The 17,202-nt window shown below is 35.1% G+C and overlaps 2 protein-coding genes across 2 annotated transcripts; one reads left to right on the plus strand and one right to left on the minus strand.

Moving 5' to 3' along the window:
- Positions 1 to 360: 360 nt before the first annotated feature.
- Positions 361 to 6,731, plus strand: si:ch211-161c3.6 (high mobility group AT-hook 2b). The gene is made up of 6 exons (XM_059570446.1): positions 361 to 684; positions 2,939 to 3,085; positions 3,245 to 3,328; positions 3,425 to 3,472; positions 3,932 to 3,964; positions 5,482 to 6,731. Exons 2-6 carry the CDS (start codon positions 2,981 to 2,983, stop codon positions 5,569 to 5,571), a joined length of 360 nt encoding a protein of 119 aa, XP_059426429.1. The 5' UTR covers positions 361 to 684; positions 2,939 to 2,980; the 3' UTR covers positions 5,572 to 6,731.
- A 485-nt stretch (positions 6,732 to 7,216) lies between these two features.
- si:ch211-161c3.5 (uncharacterized protein C3orf18 homolog) lies at positions 7,217 to 16,779 on the minus strand. The gene is made up of 5 exons (XM_059570447.1): positions 16,444 to 16,779; positions 11,676 to 12,092; positions 10,660 to 10,685; positions 10,367 to 10,493; positions 7,217 to 8,803 (listed from the first exon to the last, which is right to left on the minus strand). The coding sequence occupies exons 2-5, from the start codon at positions 11,973 to 11,975 to the stop codon at positions 8,723 to 8,725; spliced, it is 534 nt and encodes a 177-aa protein (XP_059426430.1). The 5' UTR covers positions 11,976 to 12,092; positions 16,444 to 16,779; the 3' UTR covers positions 7,217 to 8,722.
- Positions 16,780 to 17,202: the final 423 nt, after the last annotated feature.

The raw sequence follows: 17,202 nt of genomic DNA on the forward strand, positions 1-17,202 counted from the left end.
TAGCTTTCTCATTATTCTACCAGTGACTAATTTTGTTTTCTTGAAATACTTACGTAGGATAAAAAAAAAAACCTGATTACTCATTCCTTGACGTTTTTACTAATATTTATCGCGTCACTGAGACAGCAGATAGAACTTATTAATATACTAGTAAACTCCCCGTCATTTATGTGATTGCTAACATGTTGGTTGTTCAGCACCTGCGTTTAAAATAAGAGTATATGGGCGTCATAAACCTATTTTAAGACAGGTGCGAACAAGTTAGCAATCGCATCAATTCATGACTCTTGTATTTGTTACGCGACGCCACACACTCTTCCTACGCGGCAAGAAAACGCGACTATTTAGAACGCAACCCAACCTGACGTCAGCTTCCAGTTTGACCAATCAAGTGCTTGCGGCGTCTCGCTCGCGTGCAGTTAGTGTTGTTAAAAAGGAAGCGATGTAACGTTAGAACATGAATGCCATTACAAACAGCAACAGAAGAGCTGCAGAGGCAAGCGAATAAGGCGTGGCGCTTCAGCTCCGCAGATCTGAGAAGAATGATTGTAAAAGGAGGCGGGGCCAGAAATGATGTCAATCGTGTTATGTTGATGTACATTAGTTACGTACTCACGGTCTCAGCACATGAGAAGCCGCTTCTCCAGGTGAACGCGCTCCAGTGCTGGGGACAACACAGACAAGGTAAGGTTGTCTGCACGAGGTGTTCACAACTTACAACATTGTTTTTATTACAAAACAATTTCGTTAATGCTACAGTTGTCTTGTTATTAGTCCTGAGAGAGAGAGGTAACGTTATCTGATGATACCACTATCAAGATTTCGCAGATTTCATGTCAAGTGAAGAAGAATAAGTTTTGATTTAGCATGTTTCATGTTTAAAGTGTTCTTTTGGGTACTTTTTAAATAGACAGATATTAAAGAATACTAATACTTAATACAGAACACTATTAATTGTTATTCTTGAAAGTACCTTGTAAATGCCATGGTACATAATGTTTCAGTACTATGTTAAATACAAAGTATGTTTGATACTATCACTGTAGGCTACCATAGTATCACTACAGTACATTTAGCAAGAATAGGTGTTTTATGGTACTTTAATATATATAATCATGTTAGACCGAAATATACCATACCATATTAATATACCACAGTATTTGCATAGAACTTAAAATTACACTAAATTACCATGTGGAAATCAAAAACATGGTAATGCCGCTGTACTTGTAGTTACTTTTAGTAATTTGAGCTCTGTTGTTGTGTTAATCACTGCCGTTTTCCTCTTCTGTGGCTGTTGGGGTTGTTTTTTTTTTTAGTGTCTTTAATAATATTTTGTTTCTCCCAGTTTAAATGTTGCTAGGGCTGTGTTTACATCCTCAGGACACCACAAGCGTGCTCGTTTCGCTCTGTAGTTCACAACCACCAGCTACATTTTTCTGTAGGTCTGAAAATATGTGAAGAATGTGGGCTGTCGTAATTGCCCACCATATGGAAAAAGAACTTAAAGACCACTAAAAAACACTCACTGAATAGCTTGTTTGCCATTTCCTTTCTTATTAAAGACATTTATTTTTATTTCATATTATAATTTTTTTTTTCTTGTGTTCACTTCTTTTAGATATCGTTGTACTTCGATGTACACTATAGTACTGAAATTCTTGTAGCATGGTATTTACGTAGTACTCTGTGGTACTTCCAAGAATGCTTTAGGGTTACCTCGATAAACCACATGACAAAGCTATACTGTTTGGTACTTTTCTGTAAAATGTTGCAATACTATGGTACGTTTGGATTCTTATTTTGTTGGTGATGCCTGGTACAAAAAGTACCTCATTACCCCAAAATATATGTGGAAAATCCCTGTTTTTTGTAATTCTACCATAATGGAAATGAAGTACCTTCCATTGACTTTTAAATAACATTGCATGTGAAAATGCCAATCAAACAGTACAATAATATTGCCGCATGTGTAGCTTATTCGGTCTACTTATTAGCAGCTACTGAGACATAGTTTATGGCGTAGAGCGGTTAGTTATATATGCATGAGAGGAACATGGAAAGTTATGGTTTATGTGAATAGATTCCATTGAACAGGCTCCTAGAAGATCCTTCTCTGCCAGCAGGGGTTAAATAAGCTGTCATTGATGAAATCCATGTGTATATACATTCACAGCCAGTAAATCACATATCATATGAACATGCAGCAGTAGGACCAAAGAGTCTGCAGTGATTACTTTTAGACACTAGAAATTACTCATATGTTTTCTTTGGATTTTTAGCCTCATGATATGTATATATATAGAGAGAGAGAGAGAGAGAGACAGAGAAAGACTTAATTTCTGTGGAATATTCTCCGTTGTTAGTGTTAAAATTATGACTAATGTCTGTGTCATTGTAGGAATGAGATGATGTCAGAGCAGCATTGACTGTTGAAGATGAGAAGTTAATTATGAGAAAGAGATTTTTGGTAAAATATAAGAAATCTATAAGACCGATGAGGACGTAATGCAAGTTAAGGCGTGATTTGTGTTGAGTTAAACCCATCACGCCTCAAAACACAGTGATTTTTAATCAGCTTAACTGTTTGTAAGTTCGTAAGTAGTTGTGTGTTTTCATTTTAGATGCATTCATATGCAAAAATATTTAGTAAAATATGTATGCATAATTGAGATTGAACTAGAATTGACCTACATGCACTAGCTTGACTGGTTTCATTTTTTTCATATCACCCCACACTCTTTCCTCTCACTTTATAAGATTATTTTAGCACAAATCAATTTTTCTTATCTATTTGTTTTAAGTCGGATAATGTGCAGTCAGCTGGTCATTAGCACAAAAAAATAAAGAGCTCTCAACTATGCTTTGTGATTTAAGGCATATTGTTGGCTTTTACACTGAAGTAAAGCTCTTTCTTTTCCACATTCATCTGGTTCAGGTTGTGTGTGTCCATGCATGCTTGAGAAGGTTTGGGATCAGGATGGACGTGGAGGAGACCGGAGCAGGTCAGGTGGAGACAGTGGCCCCAGAGGAGGAGGCACCAGCTCCCAAACGCGGGAGAGGACGACCCCGCAAACCACAACAGGTCAGAGAGGTGCAATGATGGAGATAGATAGATAGATAGATAGATAGATAGATAGATAGATAGATAGATAGATAGATAGATAGATAGATAGATAGATAGATAGATAGATAGAGAAGAATAAAATGCATTGAATAAAACCAAGTGAACTGAATCCCTCAGGAGTCTGTTGAAGCTTCTGCTCCCAGGAGGCCGAGAGGAAGGCCAAGAGGCAGTAAAAATAAAGGCCAGCGAGTCACAGCCAAAGTAAGAAAACTTACATGAGAGCACTTAAACTTGAGCTGAATGATGTTTGTTTCAGATACACACCTCTCTCATTCCTTCATCTTTCTTTTGATGCAGGTAGAGCCACCTAGAGAACGAAGACCACGAGGTAGACCAAGAAAATGGGTGAGAATCACACACCCTTTCCTTTAAACTCTGCAGCATAGTTAAATGAGCTGCTGATAAACTGAAATATAACAGAATTTACATGGAATAAAAATACATTGCATTATACATTACACAAAATACATTAAATGTATTAAAACGTCTGATAATAAATGAACAGTTTCTGCTGCTTCGCTTTTGTAAATGGTCTAGTAGAGTATGTCTTAATTGTTCATTACTCTTTCAAAAGAGTAAACCAAATACTTTTTTCTATTTTACATCCCTTTTAAATATGGAATCAAACATTACCCTATTTACTTGATTTAATATTCTTGTTTTTATTGTAAAATGCATATCTTTTTTATTTTTAAATAATCTGTTTTGCAGTTTTTGTGTTGAGAGTACTGGGCCTTAGCAATTTTTGAAGGTAAAAATATCTTATTTTTTTCCTCTCACTTTCTTTGTCTCTTTAATTCATAGCCTCAGAAGACCGTTCATCAAGAAGAACAGCAGGTACAAAAACACATAACATTTAATTAAGCCCATATCATTTCCAGTATAGACTTTTATCATTTCCACAGTCAAAATATTTTTAAATGAATAAACATATATAGCCTTTTTGATATTTAAAAAGTTTGGGTCAGTAAGATTTTTTTAAGAAATGCTCACAAAGGCTGCAGTTATTTAATCAAAATCCAGTACAAACATTAATATTGTGAAATATCATAATGATTTAAAACAACTTTATTTTCTATTGTAAAATATTGTGATGTAAAGCTGAATTTTCTAACATCATTACTGTCACATGACCATTCAGAAACCATTTTAATATGCTTATTTGTTAATATTATCAACCAGTTGGGATATTTTTTGATATTGCTTCATATTTTTGTGAAAATTGAGATGAAAAAAAATTCAGGACTCTTTGATGAATAGAAAGTAAAAAAAGAAAAAGAATTTATTTTAAAGAGAAATCTTTGGTAACATTTATAAATGTCACATTTGATCACTTTAATGCATCCTTGCTGAATAAAAGCAGTACAATTTATTTTAACCCATTAACTGTCACCCCATCCCGTATACAGGACGCCTACGTTTACTTCACTATATTACATTAAATCCTAATCTAATCATGACAAACTATATACCGTTGGAAAGGTCTAAGACTCCTAAATATATATTTTACAGTCTTTTTTGTAAAAAATAATGTTGGAAAAGTAATAGATTAATTTATGGCAAGAGTGCACCTCAAAAACCTACATCATAACAGGAGTTCTGACCTTTGTAAAAAAAAAAAAAAAAAAGTCTTCTTTGTTGCTTTTTCTCCATCACACTTTAGAAATCATCAGAAATGATATATCACTTGAAAACTTAAAATCTCAAAATTCATCCTTTGAAACCTATTTTAAAATCAAACATTGTATTACCATGTAAATGGTACATCAAAGTCATGTTACAAAATGTTTTCAGTCATGAATTATAAAAATTTAGGTTTGGATCATGCACTTTCAAGTCATGCACTTTTCAAGTCAATGTTCAAAAATATGAGTGACTGTTAAGGGCTCGTTTAATAAGAATGCAACCGATTTTATAGAAATGTTTTTAACTAATTAAAAGTGGCAAAGGCTCGATTGAATAATGAAACCCGATTAGTTGAGTCGATTATTTTCATTATCGATCATGTGGATTAGTTGTTTGCAGCCCTGCAACCCATGATGAACAAAATTAATAGTCCTGTCTGAGAATCGTCTCATTCCGTTAAACACTAAATCTGATAAACATGTCAATCAGTGACGGTCTAGAGTTGCAAATCTGAAACCGGCAATGTATTCAGAAACCGTGTAAAACTCCCCGTTACTCATACAGTTCACGGTTAGTACAGAGATAAATGACTCAGTGCATTGAAGGGAAACCCAGTACAGCTCCTTACATTTATTGGTTTCCTGTCCCAACTGTCATGATTCTCAGGTTATGCACGCACATCTACATACACACACATTCCTCATGTGCTCTCTTTCCTCTCCACCCAGCCTCATCCTGCGGTTCAAGGGGCGGAGTCAACAGAGGAGCCGCCCATTCAGACTCCGCCTGCTGCGTTAGCATCGCAGGAGAGCGACTAAAACTACCTCAGTGATGACTTTGTTACTACGTTGGGGGTAATTCTCCATCTCAGCTGCCTCCATGTACACTGTTAAAAGTGCTCAAATCACGCCCAAAATTTCAGGAAAGATCAGACTACATTTTTCAAAAGTGACACCTAAAATCTGTGTACTACCATCACAAGCCTTTATGATGAACACCTTTCTGCAAGTTACACTGAACTGGAAATGATATCTTCTCTTTTTGTTTATTATTTGGATTCTTAAAGGAATAGTTCACTCGAAAATGGAAATTTGCTGAAAATGCACTTACTCTCAGGCCATCCAAGATGTAGATTCTTCATCAGAACAGATTTGGAGAAATTTAGAATTCTATCAGTTGCTCACCAGTGGATCAACTGCAGTGAATGGGTGCCGTCAGAATCCGAGTCCAAACACCTAATAAATACATCGCAGGTAATCCATACGACTCCCATCAATTAGTATCTTGTGAAGTAAAACAAATCTGTGTTTGTAAGAAACATATCCATCAAGATGTTTTTAACTTCAGACGTTGCTTCTGGCTCAAATAAGAGTCAATAATCCATTAATAAAGCCTGAGGGTGAGCACATTTTCAGCAAATTTTCACTTTTGGGTGAACTATTCCTGTAGTCAACAAGAAATCAAATTTGAACCTAAAACATATTTTATTGTGCGCAGTTTGGCATCCAGAAACTGTAGTATGCCTTATTCTTGTAAAGAAATAACTCCAAAACAACAAGAAAAAAACCATGAACTTGTTTTGCTTAGGACATTTATTAAATGTTCAAGATCTTGGGATTAAAAAGGATTTTAAAATGTAGAAGCTGTAATCATCACAGTGGATGGATGATGCCTGGGTTATATAGGTTTAATCTTCTCAGGATTCTGGAAACATTGTATTGCCAAAACTTGAAATATACTCCTCAATCAACTTTTTAAATCATTGATCTTATGTAATGTTCTTTTTATTCTTTTATTTTAATGTTTACAGTGGAAAGAATAGATTCAATTGCATCTGTTTACACCAAAGAAGAATAATGAGCTGATCGAAGATGTAAAACCACAATCATTAAAATTCACATGATGATGGTGAAACTCAGTACCTCAACATCAGACACCTCAAAGATTTTGTTTGCTCATTCTATGGATGATTTGACATTTTTTTGACATTGACAAAAAAACATTTTTTTTAAATCATCCAGTGCAATTTGTACTGCTATGAACTGTGTTATTGCGCTGATATGGGACTGATGTTTAAAGAATCTCCTATTGTCAACACAGGTGTGTTGTGTTAAATATTATAGTTCATATACAGTAGATGCACTTAATAGCAGGTGTAATGGTTCCTTTTTCTGATCAGGAAGTTTCTGGTGTGAAGTCAATTCATTGTTCAAATGCATCATGGTATATGTCGTCAGTTTAGTCATTTACTTGTTAAAACATTTGGCAATGTGCCTTATAAATACAGGCTCAGGTAACTTACCTCTTTTTTTTTATATTCCTCAAGGCCAGTAATGCTGTTTATGCAGCCGTTTCTCAATGAATAAAGTTACAGTTTGAGACATGTTTACATCATCCAGCAGTTATTGTCTTTATTGCATTAACAAGAACGATTCCCTAGTTTTCAATAACACCTGCACATCATAGTGTAAATATCATTTTTATTGTGTCCTTCATTGTCATAAAAGTTAAAAACGTCTTTAAAATTATCCACAGCTGGTTTGTGGTGCACTTAGAATTATTAGATTTTGCTTACACATACGCACACACAAAAATTTCATTGTAAATCTTGTGTTATCAGTCAACATTCATCATTTATGCAGATTCACAGTCTCTGTGACAGAACGCTTGTGTTTCAGTGAACAGAAACATGGAAGATCTTTATAATACTGTATCAGAAATGGCTAACTAATGTCATTTCTCATACTTCATCATAATTTAAATTAAACAAATGTAACTTTTATTGAACTCATCAGTTTACATAACAATTTTAGCAATGAATAAATAATAAGCCAAACTATTAAAGAATTCTAACAAAAAAGGTTGGGGTGGGGTAAAAGTTGCATTTGGAGTCCCTATTTAAAAAAGATTATCAGTCTTTTCAAAAAAAGAAAAAGGAACACCATGAGTCTCATTCAATGTATCTAAAGTTATTGTGTTGTAAATTGTCACATTATCCACATTTTATGAACCATTCCTTCTTCTCATGTTGCCCGAATGAGGCTTTTTACAGCTAGAGATGAAAATAAAGTCCATATTGCATGAGTGTTCAAACCGTTGGACAGATCCAGTTGACTTCTGTAGTAGTGCAGTTTTTTGTTTTTTTTTTGCAGATTTTTTATTAAGTGTCCTTAAATTTTATAATGTAATATTTGTCACTGTACACTGTAAAAAATATTTTCATCACTGTTTATTTGTTGCAATAAGTCCTGTCACTTGCAGATTCTGAGTTTATGTTCTTTATCACAAATTTAAAGTGGTCAGAAAGTTTATGATATCTGGATCCACTGCAGTGAATGGGTGCCATGAGAATGAAAGCCCAAAGAGCTGACAGAACATTAAAATAATCCAGAAGTAAGTTCAAATATGAATCGTCTATCCGTAATATTGCTTTCTGAAGTGAAAATGTAATCTGGTCTGAATCAGGAGAGAAATATGCACAGTTCAAGCACTGTTTACAAGCCAAAATGGTTCTATAGAAATATGTGGTTGAATTTTGATGTGAGAGGACAAAAGGAGATGGTCTTTTTGATGGATTTATTTTTGTACTGGAGTGGTGTGGATTACTTGTGGATTATTGTGATGTTTTTATCAGCTGTTTGGACTCTCATTCTGATGGCACCCATTCACTTCAGAGGATCCATTAGTGAGCAAGTGATGCAATGCTACATTTCTCCAAATCTGTTCCCATGAAGAAACATCTTGGATGGCTTGGGGGTGGGTAAATTTACAGCAAACTTTCATTTTGGAGTGAACTATTCCTTAAACGCTGCAGGTTGTAACTTTGTTTTAAGAAATTATTAACTACAATGGCAGCAGTTAACCAAATGTTTTACAGCGTACTATATCATACCAAATATTCCTGAATCCCAGTGTCCAGCTGTCCAGAATTCTGTGTCCCTTTTTTCCTGTGCAGCATGTTGAGTGGCATCATGCATTAATGGCATCAGCCACGTCAGTGAAAACAAGTCGACTGGGTTTTTGAGTTGTTCCCTGACTTGTGGTCAGTGTCTGTGGCATGAAAGAGAGAGTTAAAGTAAGTAAACACTACGGGATATTGAACATGCATAAACATTTTAGAATATAATTAATAAAAATGCAAATCTAGTCCTACAATGAAACACTGAACAAATTAGCAAAATAAAATAAATTCTGTTATGATGACAGTATGAGAATGAGACTAATGAGGCTCCTGGTGCCAGAACACAAATGGAGGAGAGTTAAATGTGGATTCAGTCACAGCTGTAGTTTGATGAGTAAGTGATAATGTATATCCAGCCAGTTGTTATCTCAGAATAAACCTCAACAGGGTGATCGCGGAGGGGTCTTGTATTAGCCTGATGGTGTTTATTCTGAGATAACAACTGGCTGGATGTGCATTATGCCACTTATTACAAGGCTACTTGTCACATAGTAAATAGTTTGACACAAAATAATGATTTGAGTTGAAATATTTGAACACAAAGCTTCCGTGAACACAGCAGTTGCGAGCAAGTGGCAAATTCAAACTAGACGGACATTTAAAGGAAACGGTTCGGTCAAACCACTTATTACACATAAATAATTAAGACAATAAAGGATTTAAGAAAAAACTTTTTTAAAACCTTACCAGTTAGTTAGTTCTCTTATAATCCATTACAGTGTACAAAATGATCGTAGCAAGATGGCAGCAGCTGGGTTTGTATAAAACGAGAGAGCGAGTCCGCGATACCAGCATGACATATGAAATAATTTTACACATTTTTCAAATCAAGTTTTTATATTTTATTAGCTAAATAAATGCAAAGCTTCCAACAAGAAAAACTGTTCCTAGCAAGAGGACAGGGCTGACTTCTGTTACCCGGATGAGCCTGTGTTACCAGCTTTTACAGGTTGTTATTTATGTTATTATGTTGCGACTGACCAATCAGAATCAAGTATTCCACAGAGCCGTGTAATAATTAGTGATGTTAAATGGATGTGTAGTAACTGACACATTTCCAGTGATTAATACTTTACCACAAATAACAAACCACATTGCCTGGTGTCAGAACTTAAGAGAAATAAGAATGGTAGAAATTAAGAAAACATTCAAAAACGTATGGGAGAAATGTTTTTTAAGAGACTCACCACTGTCTTAATTTTGTAATTATTCAATTGTATATAAATCAATTAACTAATTAGTGTTTGTGTAATATATGTATATTGCATGTATAATTTGTATCACATTCAACAGAATCTATCTATCCGTCCATGTAGATAGTGTACAATAAATACAACTGTATTTATTACTACTGTTCTCACGTTGCTGCTGTTCATAATATGTATACAATCCTACATTGCTCTGTTCATAATGTACATACAATCCCTACATTGCATTCCTATTTATATTCTGTATACTCTGCTCAATACTGTATATAGCAACTCCATAGTACATTCAGTAAATCATAGCTTTACTTACTCTGCACTTATATGTATATAAAACACTATATTCTTGCACTTCTGGTTAGATGATCTGGTTAGAGCTCTGTACTTGTACTCGGCATAATGACAATAAAGTTGAATCGAATCTAATCTAATGTGGTGTCCTCTTACTTTGGAGTTTGGTCCTGCTGGGCTTCCGTCTCGTCCGTGGTCCAAGAGTTCCTGCTCTAGATCATCCTGTTCTTCAGCTGGATCAAAGTTATACATGGGCATCAGCTGGTGTCTCAGTTTTTCCAGCCTGTAGAAGAAAACCATCCCAGCTTCATTAAGGACACTCTTCTATGTGGGAAACATCAGAGGGTTCTATTTAGAACCAAAAAGGGATTTTCAGTCTTGCACGAAATATCCACTGAAGAACATTTGATTTTTAAGACTGCAGTGGAATGATAAAGGAATGTACATACCTTTTCTTTTTCCTGATGTACAGAAGCTGGTGAGGAGAGGAACATGCAGAAATGTTATGTAAGATTCAGAATTGTAATACTAATTTCATATTACATTCTAAATCAATTAAATTGACTTTTTAAATAAAATGTTCAAGAAGAAAGTCTAGCATGTCTTAACAAATATTATCATGAAAAATCAATGATACTCAAGTGTGAAGGATTACAGTGATTACAGTAAGTAGTATTCTAGTCAAATAAATGTGTTATAATCTATTCTCTTATAACCCTAAATATTTTTGACTTTCAGTAAATTACATGACTTAATTATTTTGTCAGAAAAGAGAAAGAGTCATTTTAAATATGTGTATGTGCTTAAAGTAAACTTTTAGATAAACAAACGTTTGGGATTAAAAAGATTTCTTTAGTCTCTTATGCTCACCAGTCACCATTTATTTAATCAACAATACAGTAAAAACAGTAATATTGTGAAATCTTATTACAATTTAAAATATTTGTATATATACTTTTATATTTGAGTATATTTTAAAGTGCTATGGATTTTTTGAAAATTACCTCCCATGCAATGTGTAACACAGCTCTACTGAATGAAAACATCCTGCACAGTTTTAAATCTGAAAGTACCCCGTGTATAAAGTTGTTGGGCCCTATTTTAACGATCTAAATGCAAAGTGTAAAGCGCACGGCACAGGTGCACTCAGGGCGCGTCCAAATCCACTTTTGCTATTTTAACAACAGAAAAATGGTTGGCGCGCCCGGGAGCATGGTCTAAACGACTTTGCGCCAGACTTTAGACCATAGACCAGACTTTAGCTGTGCAGCTTAATAACGTTTTGTGGAAACGGATACATTTTTAATCAGGGAGTCTAAAAGAATTCCATGTGCCCTATTTGAAATAGAAATCTTTTGTGGCATTATAAAAGCCTGTCAGTTTTGATCGATCTTATTTTAAGTTTTTTCAGCAAATTACAAAATTTGGGGCAATTAATGTTGTCATTATCATCGAATTGGCTCACCATGACAACAGCCAGCCCAATGACTGTGATGATGCCAAAGGGCAGGAGCACCATCCCCATCCCGGCGCCCTCCACCGATGCCACGGGCAGCTGCGTGGAGTTCAGGCCGGTCTCGTTGGTGGACGTCGTCGTGGAGGAGCGGAAGGTGGTCCTGAACGTCACATTCTCCGGCTCAGTTCTGGGCTGTGCTGAACTTGTGAGAACGGGAATGAAGGTGGTGAGGGGGAGTGTAGGGGCTGGGAACGTGCTCAGGGTTTGGGTGGAAGTGAACCTATCGTGTTTGGTGGTGGTTAGAGACATGGTTCTTGCAGGATTCTGGGTGAGCCAAGTGTGCTTTGAAGAAAACCCTAGAGAGATTCAGTCCTCCAGCGGGCCTCTGCCATGATGCTCAGGTGATCCTGAACTCCTGCAAGAATCCTGTGAAAGAACAGTTGATGTTAGATACAATCTGGCTTTGTTTTTATTAAAACTAGTGAGCTAACATCCTGACTACTAACACACCTGGCTGCTAGTGGGTCTGTGGAAAAGTAAAGAAAAACAGAGAATACAATGAAACTGTAAAAAGGATAATTAAAGTAAATAAATATTTTTAAACTTTATATGTGTATTTCATTTTTAGATTTTATTTTCCACAATGTTTCATTCACTCTGAAGACTGAAAATAATGGGAATAATCAATTTTTTTCTGTTGACAGCAATAGATTTCTTTCTTTTCAGGTTTGTGTATCTAAATAGAATAAAGAAACAGTGTAACCTAGAACCATGAATGTTTTCAAGATCATAATTTACACATACTATAATTGTTTTTTATTTTTCACATGTTGGGTCTTCATACATGAAAATATAATGCTTTTTATGTCTCTACTGCTCACCAAGGATGCATTTGTGTGATCAAAAACAAAATCAGAACAGTAATATTGTGAAATATTATTACAAATTAAAATAGTTATCGTTATCTGAATATATGTAATTCTGTCAATTTTCAGCATGATCCTTTAGAAATCATTCTAATATGCAGATTTTCTGCTTAAGAAACATTTATTATTAGGCTATTATCAATGTTAAAGTTGTGCTGCTTCACATTTTTGTGGAAACTGATTTTTTTTTTTAGGATTCTTTGATGCATAGAAAGTTAAAGAGGGCTTTTAATCAGTTTCGCTGACTAAAAGTATTAATTTCTTTCAAAAAATCTTACGGACCCCAAACGCTCTGCAAAAGATGGGATTTGGTCAAAATGTGGTGTTTTATAAGACTCCTTAAAGAAGATTTCTTAATGAACATCTGAGATTGAATTAAGAAACATAAATCAAACTTTAGTCACTGTATTTGAAAGCACCCAATCGATTAGAAACTCACAAAGGGAAAAAGGGGATTTTAGACATTCGGGTTTGGAAAGCAGCAGCTCTATCAGTGAGAAAATCTGTGTGTGATTGCATGATCTTGACTGAATGTGTGGGTTTGTGTGTGTGTGTGTGAGTACACGAGAACAAACCCTGTGGACGACATATGGATGTGTGAGCTTTTAAGATACTGTTGGCAAACCGCAAGCTTCCTTCCACATTACAACCGTTAGGATCCGTGTGCATGTTCGTTTGTGGATGTGGGGGCTGGAGGCAGGAACAAGGTTCGACGCTTAAAATAGAGAATAGGAGAATCTGCTGTTGAGATCTCGGTGGATGTGAATGACAATGTAGAAATCTCTTAAACCACAGCCTGTCTCCATTCACAAAGAGCTGCTTGTGCAGTTAAAGGGACATGTCAAAAAAAAGACAATTCAGCTATCATTTACTCACCTTCATATCATTCCAAATCTGTATGACTTTAAGTCATGGAATGGAATTCTTTTGAAGCCACATGATAACTTTGATATTTGCTGAACATTTACTTGAAATTCAAATGTTGGCGTGTTCTTCACACAAAGATATTGTTTGAAGTCTGAAGACTCTGTTGTGAAGAATATTGTGCATGAGTCAGACTACTTTATGATACATTTATGATGCTTTTCGTCCAAACTTTTGTTGTATGGACAAAAGCAGTGTTATTATAAAACATCTCCTTTTGAGTCATATGGGTTTAGAATGACATACAGTTCAGTAAATTAATGTAAAAATTCCTCCATTCAAAAGTGACAATTCTGATAAATATTTAACTTGATCAACACAAATATACAAGACTTTTAAAACAAAGATAAACAGCCTTTTTAATATTAAATTTGACATGTACAGTTAAAACATTTGAGTCACTTTGTAAATAGTGCTAATTTTATTCTGCAAATAAGATACTATAAAAAAAAAAATGAAAGAAATTAATACTTTCATTAAACGATGCATCAAACTGATCAAAGAGTGAGAGTAAAGACAGTTGGTGTGAATTTGTATTCTTCAAAGACTTTGATAATAATAAGAAATGTTTCTTGAGCAGCAAATCAGAATATTAGAATGATTTCAGCTTTTTTAATCACAGGAATAAATTACATTTTAAAATATATTCAGATAGAAAACGTTTATTTGAAATTGTAATAATATTTCACAACAGTACTGTTTTTACTGTATTGTCAAATGATTAAATGCAGCCTTGGTGACCATAAGACCTTAAAAACATTCATCAAATCTTATGGATCCCAGTATTGTATGTATCTCTGAACACGAATGACATAAGTGTAATATTTCACCCCAAAACCAAGCTTCTTTTTAATACTTTTTTAATATTTTTTAATAACAACCCATTTTCTTTTCATATTTTGTGGCATGCAAAAACATCTCAACTGTAACGTAAAAATTTTTTACTTTATACTTTAAATTGTTTATACTGTATTTGTACTGTTTTTAATTTAGCTTGAAATCTAACAAAAAAATCAGACGAATGAATTGTCTGATTTCATGACGAATGAAAAAGATCTTATAATAAATAATTCACCCAGAATATCTGTTTTTGTGTTGTGTTCTGCAGAAGGAGGGAAATCATACAGTTTTGGAAATACACTGACGACAGAATTGTCATTTTAATTCTCCCAATATGTTTTACATAATATATTTTTTATTGTTTTTCATTTAAAGAGACATTTAAATTAGACATGTTTACATGAGATTCATGCATAGTTCTCTTGAAAGGTGTAGTGTGTGCGTTTTTGTTTCCGTTATGTAGCTCCCTGCAGCAGCCGGGCAGCATTGGGTGTCGTGGCAGGATGTGGGTAAAGGGTGGCACAGAGAGAGAAAGAGACAGCACCAGTCTGATACTGTACCTAGGAAGCCAAGTCTCACGTTCGTAAAAGATGCACGCAGATGTATGTATCTTGCTTTCACAGGCCCCAGGCCACCTGCGACTGACAAGCTGACTCTGTTTTCTTATATGTTCACACACTTGCATATTTTAGATGATCAGCAATATTGAATGTTGTTTGCTGAGGCTAACTTAGTACAAGTTATTTGAACAAACTCTGAACACTAAGAAAAGACCTTATAATGCTAAAACAATACCCAGAATACCACAGCAATCAACTAAAACCAGTGTTGCTTTAGTATTATATAGAGAAATTATTATTATATAAAGTATTATATAAAGAATTTATGAATATGAATTTGAATTGGCTTTTATTTTAGACTTTAAGTTTAATTATAGTTTGTTTTAGTCATTTTTTTAAACAGTTCTTTATAGATAGATAGATAGATAGATAGATAGATAGATAGATAGATAGATAGATAGATAGATAGATAGATAGATAGATAGCTTTAATTTTGTATTTCAGTTTTAGTAATTTAAAATCATATTCTTTTTTAATAAACAGCTTTAGTTTTAGCTTGATGCAATGACCATAAACAGTAATTTCCGCTCGTCCCCCATAAAAAAGCCAAAACTGCCTTTCCAGTAACACATCCACAAGTGTTTAAAAGCAGAAATATGCAGCTTAAGTTTTCTTTAAAGCACTCTGAATGACACTTCTGTGCACAATGTGTTACTTAAGTTGTTAAAATCTAAATAATCTATTATGCATAAATTCCTGGATGAAGTTTGCTGTATGTAAACACTACTTATTTTTCTTTTTTTCCAGATCCTTGCACATATTATACAAATTTGCCCCTTTTTATTGTCATCACAGGAGTCACATATAATTCTGGGGTTTTATATAAGATATAGGCTAACTTTGCACATGCAAGTAATTTTGTGATTTTATTTAGTTTAAGTCTTTTAGCTGCATGTGCTTTCAAAAGTACATTATGTATTTTGAATCGATCCTGGTGCAGTGCATTGCTCTATAGACTTCCACTGCAAGTTTGTTTAGAAACACTGAAATAGTTATCAACAGTAGCCAAAACTCCTACAGGTCCTTGTCTTCCTGTTTACTGATCTTTTTCCCTGTTAAAGGACTTTTTAAACCCAGGAGACAGGAATATCTGCAGCTGATCCCAGTAATCTGTGTATTTGAGGGGTGTTAATTATCTTCTTACATAATCATTTAGAGTGAACGCCCTGTCTCATCACTGTGTTTCACAAACAGTCTGCACGCTTAATGAAGACCATGTTAGTACCTCAGCCAATCAGAACGCTCTGGGCTCTCTTAACCCTGCCTCCTCGACCAATCAGGGGCCACCACAAGACAAAGCTAGACATACCAACAAAGACACCAAAATAACATGCCTGCCCCTTCGCATTATCCGTTAAAAACCTGCTTTTCAGCATGAACTGAATTGAATTCAATCGAGTCCAAATAAGCTGAAGTCTAATAAGAAACTGTCTCTTATCAAAGGCTGCTGATATGAGAGAAACTAACCTGTTCATGAAGAAATGTGGCCACGGCTGATGTCCTTCCAATGTTTTCCAGGCAGCCGATGGAAAAAAGGAGAGGCAATTTCTCCTTTCACTCCTCCTCCTTCGTTCCTCGGCTAGAACAGAGCAGCTGAGAGGCTGTAAATTGAAAGGTTTTCCCCTCTAGGCCCCTGCATTCACCACATTTTCTCACTCCATACAAAATCACGTCTCGTTTCTTCCTTCTCAGCTGTTTTCTGGTTTTCTTTCATAGCATTTTATTCAAAGACAAGACTTGAGGAGCTACAAGGATGCTACAAACCCAAGCTATGTGATGTGATCCAGTAATGTCCCTCCTCCTTTCCTGAACTGCTATTGGATGGCTGTGGGGCAGCTGTAGGCTGTGATTGGCTCGTCAGGCTCTCCGTCTGTCTAAGCAGGGATGAGGAAAGGATTTACTGGTTGGACACACCAGATGCTGTGAATGTGCCCACTGCCCAGGGAAGAGAGTTCAGGGATTTTAACCCCTTGCTGCCTCACATGTGCATCATGTGAACTGAGGTGAGATGAGTTATGAGTGATGGTTAGGGTCTCAGACTTTTATGGAAAATAATTTTTGTAGTTAGTTTTAGTTGTTTTATTTCATATTAATTAATTATTAATTAACATGTCATGGTCACTTCTGTTTTCCTTCTAAAGATGTATTTTTAATTGTTTAGATGTATATATTATGTTAATATCCAAAAAATCTAACATTTCACCACCAAGTTCGGATGCCGTCCAG

The sequence above is a fragment of the Carassius carassius genome, chromosome 17 (assembly GCF_963082965.1).
Source record: "Carassius carassius chromosome 17, fCarCar2.1, whole genome shotgun sequence".
Lineage (NCBI taxonomy): Eukaryota > Metazoa > Chordata > Actinopteri > Cypriniformes > Cyprinidae > Carassius > Carassius carassius.

Bases quoted from the DNA above. Each gene is read 5' to 3' on its own strand.
- si:ch211-161c3.6 (XM_059570446.1), top strand. From the start codon at position 2,981: ATGGACGTGGAGGAGACCGGAGCAGGTCAGGTGGAGACAGTGGCCCCA. The intron at 3,329-3,424 runs GTAAGAAAACTT...CTTTTGATGCAG, and splicing joins GCCAGCGAGTCACAGCCAAA to GTAGAGCCACCTAGAGAACG. The intron at 3,965-5,481 runs GTACAAAAACAC...CTCTCCACCCAG, and splicing joins TTCATCAAGAAGAACAGCAG to CCTCATCCTGCGGTTCAAGG.
- si:ch211-161c3.5 (XM_059570447.1), bottom strand. From the start codon at position 11,975: ATGTCTCTAACCACCACCAAACACGATAGGTTCACTTCCACCCAAACC. The intron at 10,686-11,675 runs GTGAGCCAATTC...TCTCCTCACCAG, and splicing joins TTGGGCTGGCTGTTGTCATG to CTTCTGTACATCAGGAAAAA. The intron at 8,804-10,366 runs GTAAGAGGACAC...TTCATGCCACAG, and splicing joins CAGCAGGACCAAACTCCAAA to ACACTGACCACAAGTCAGGG.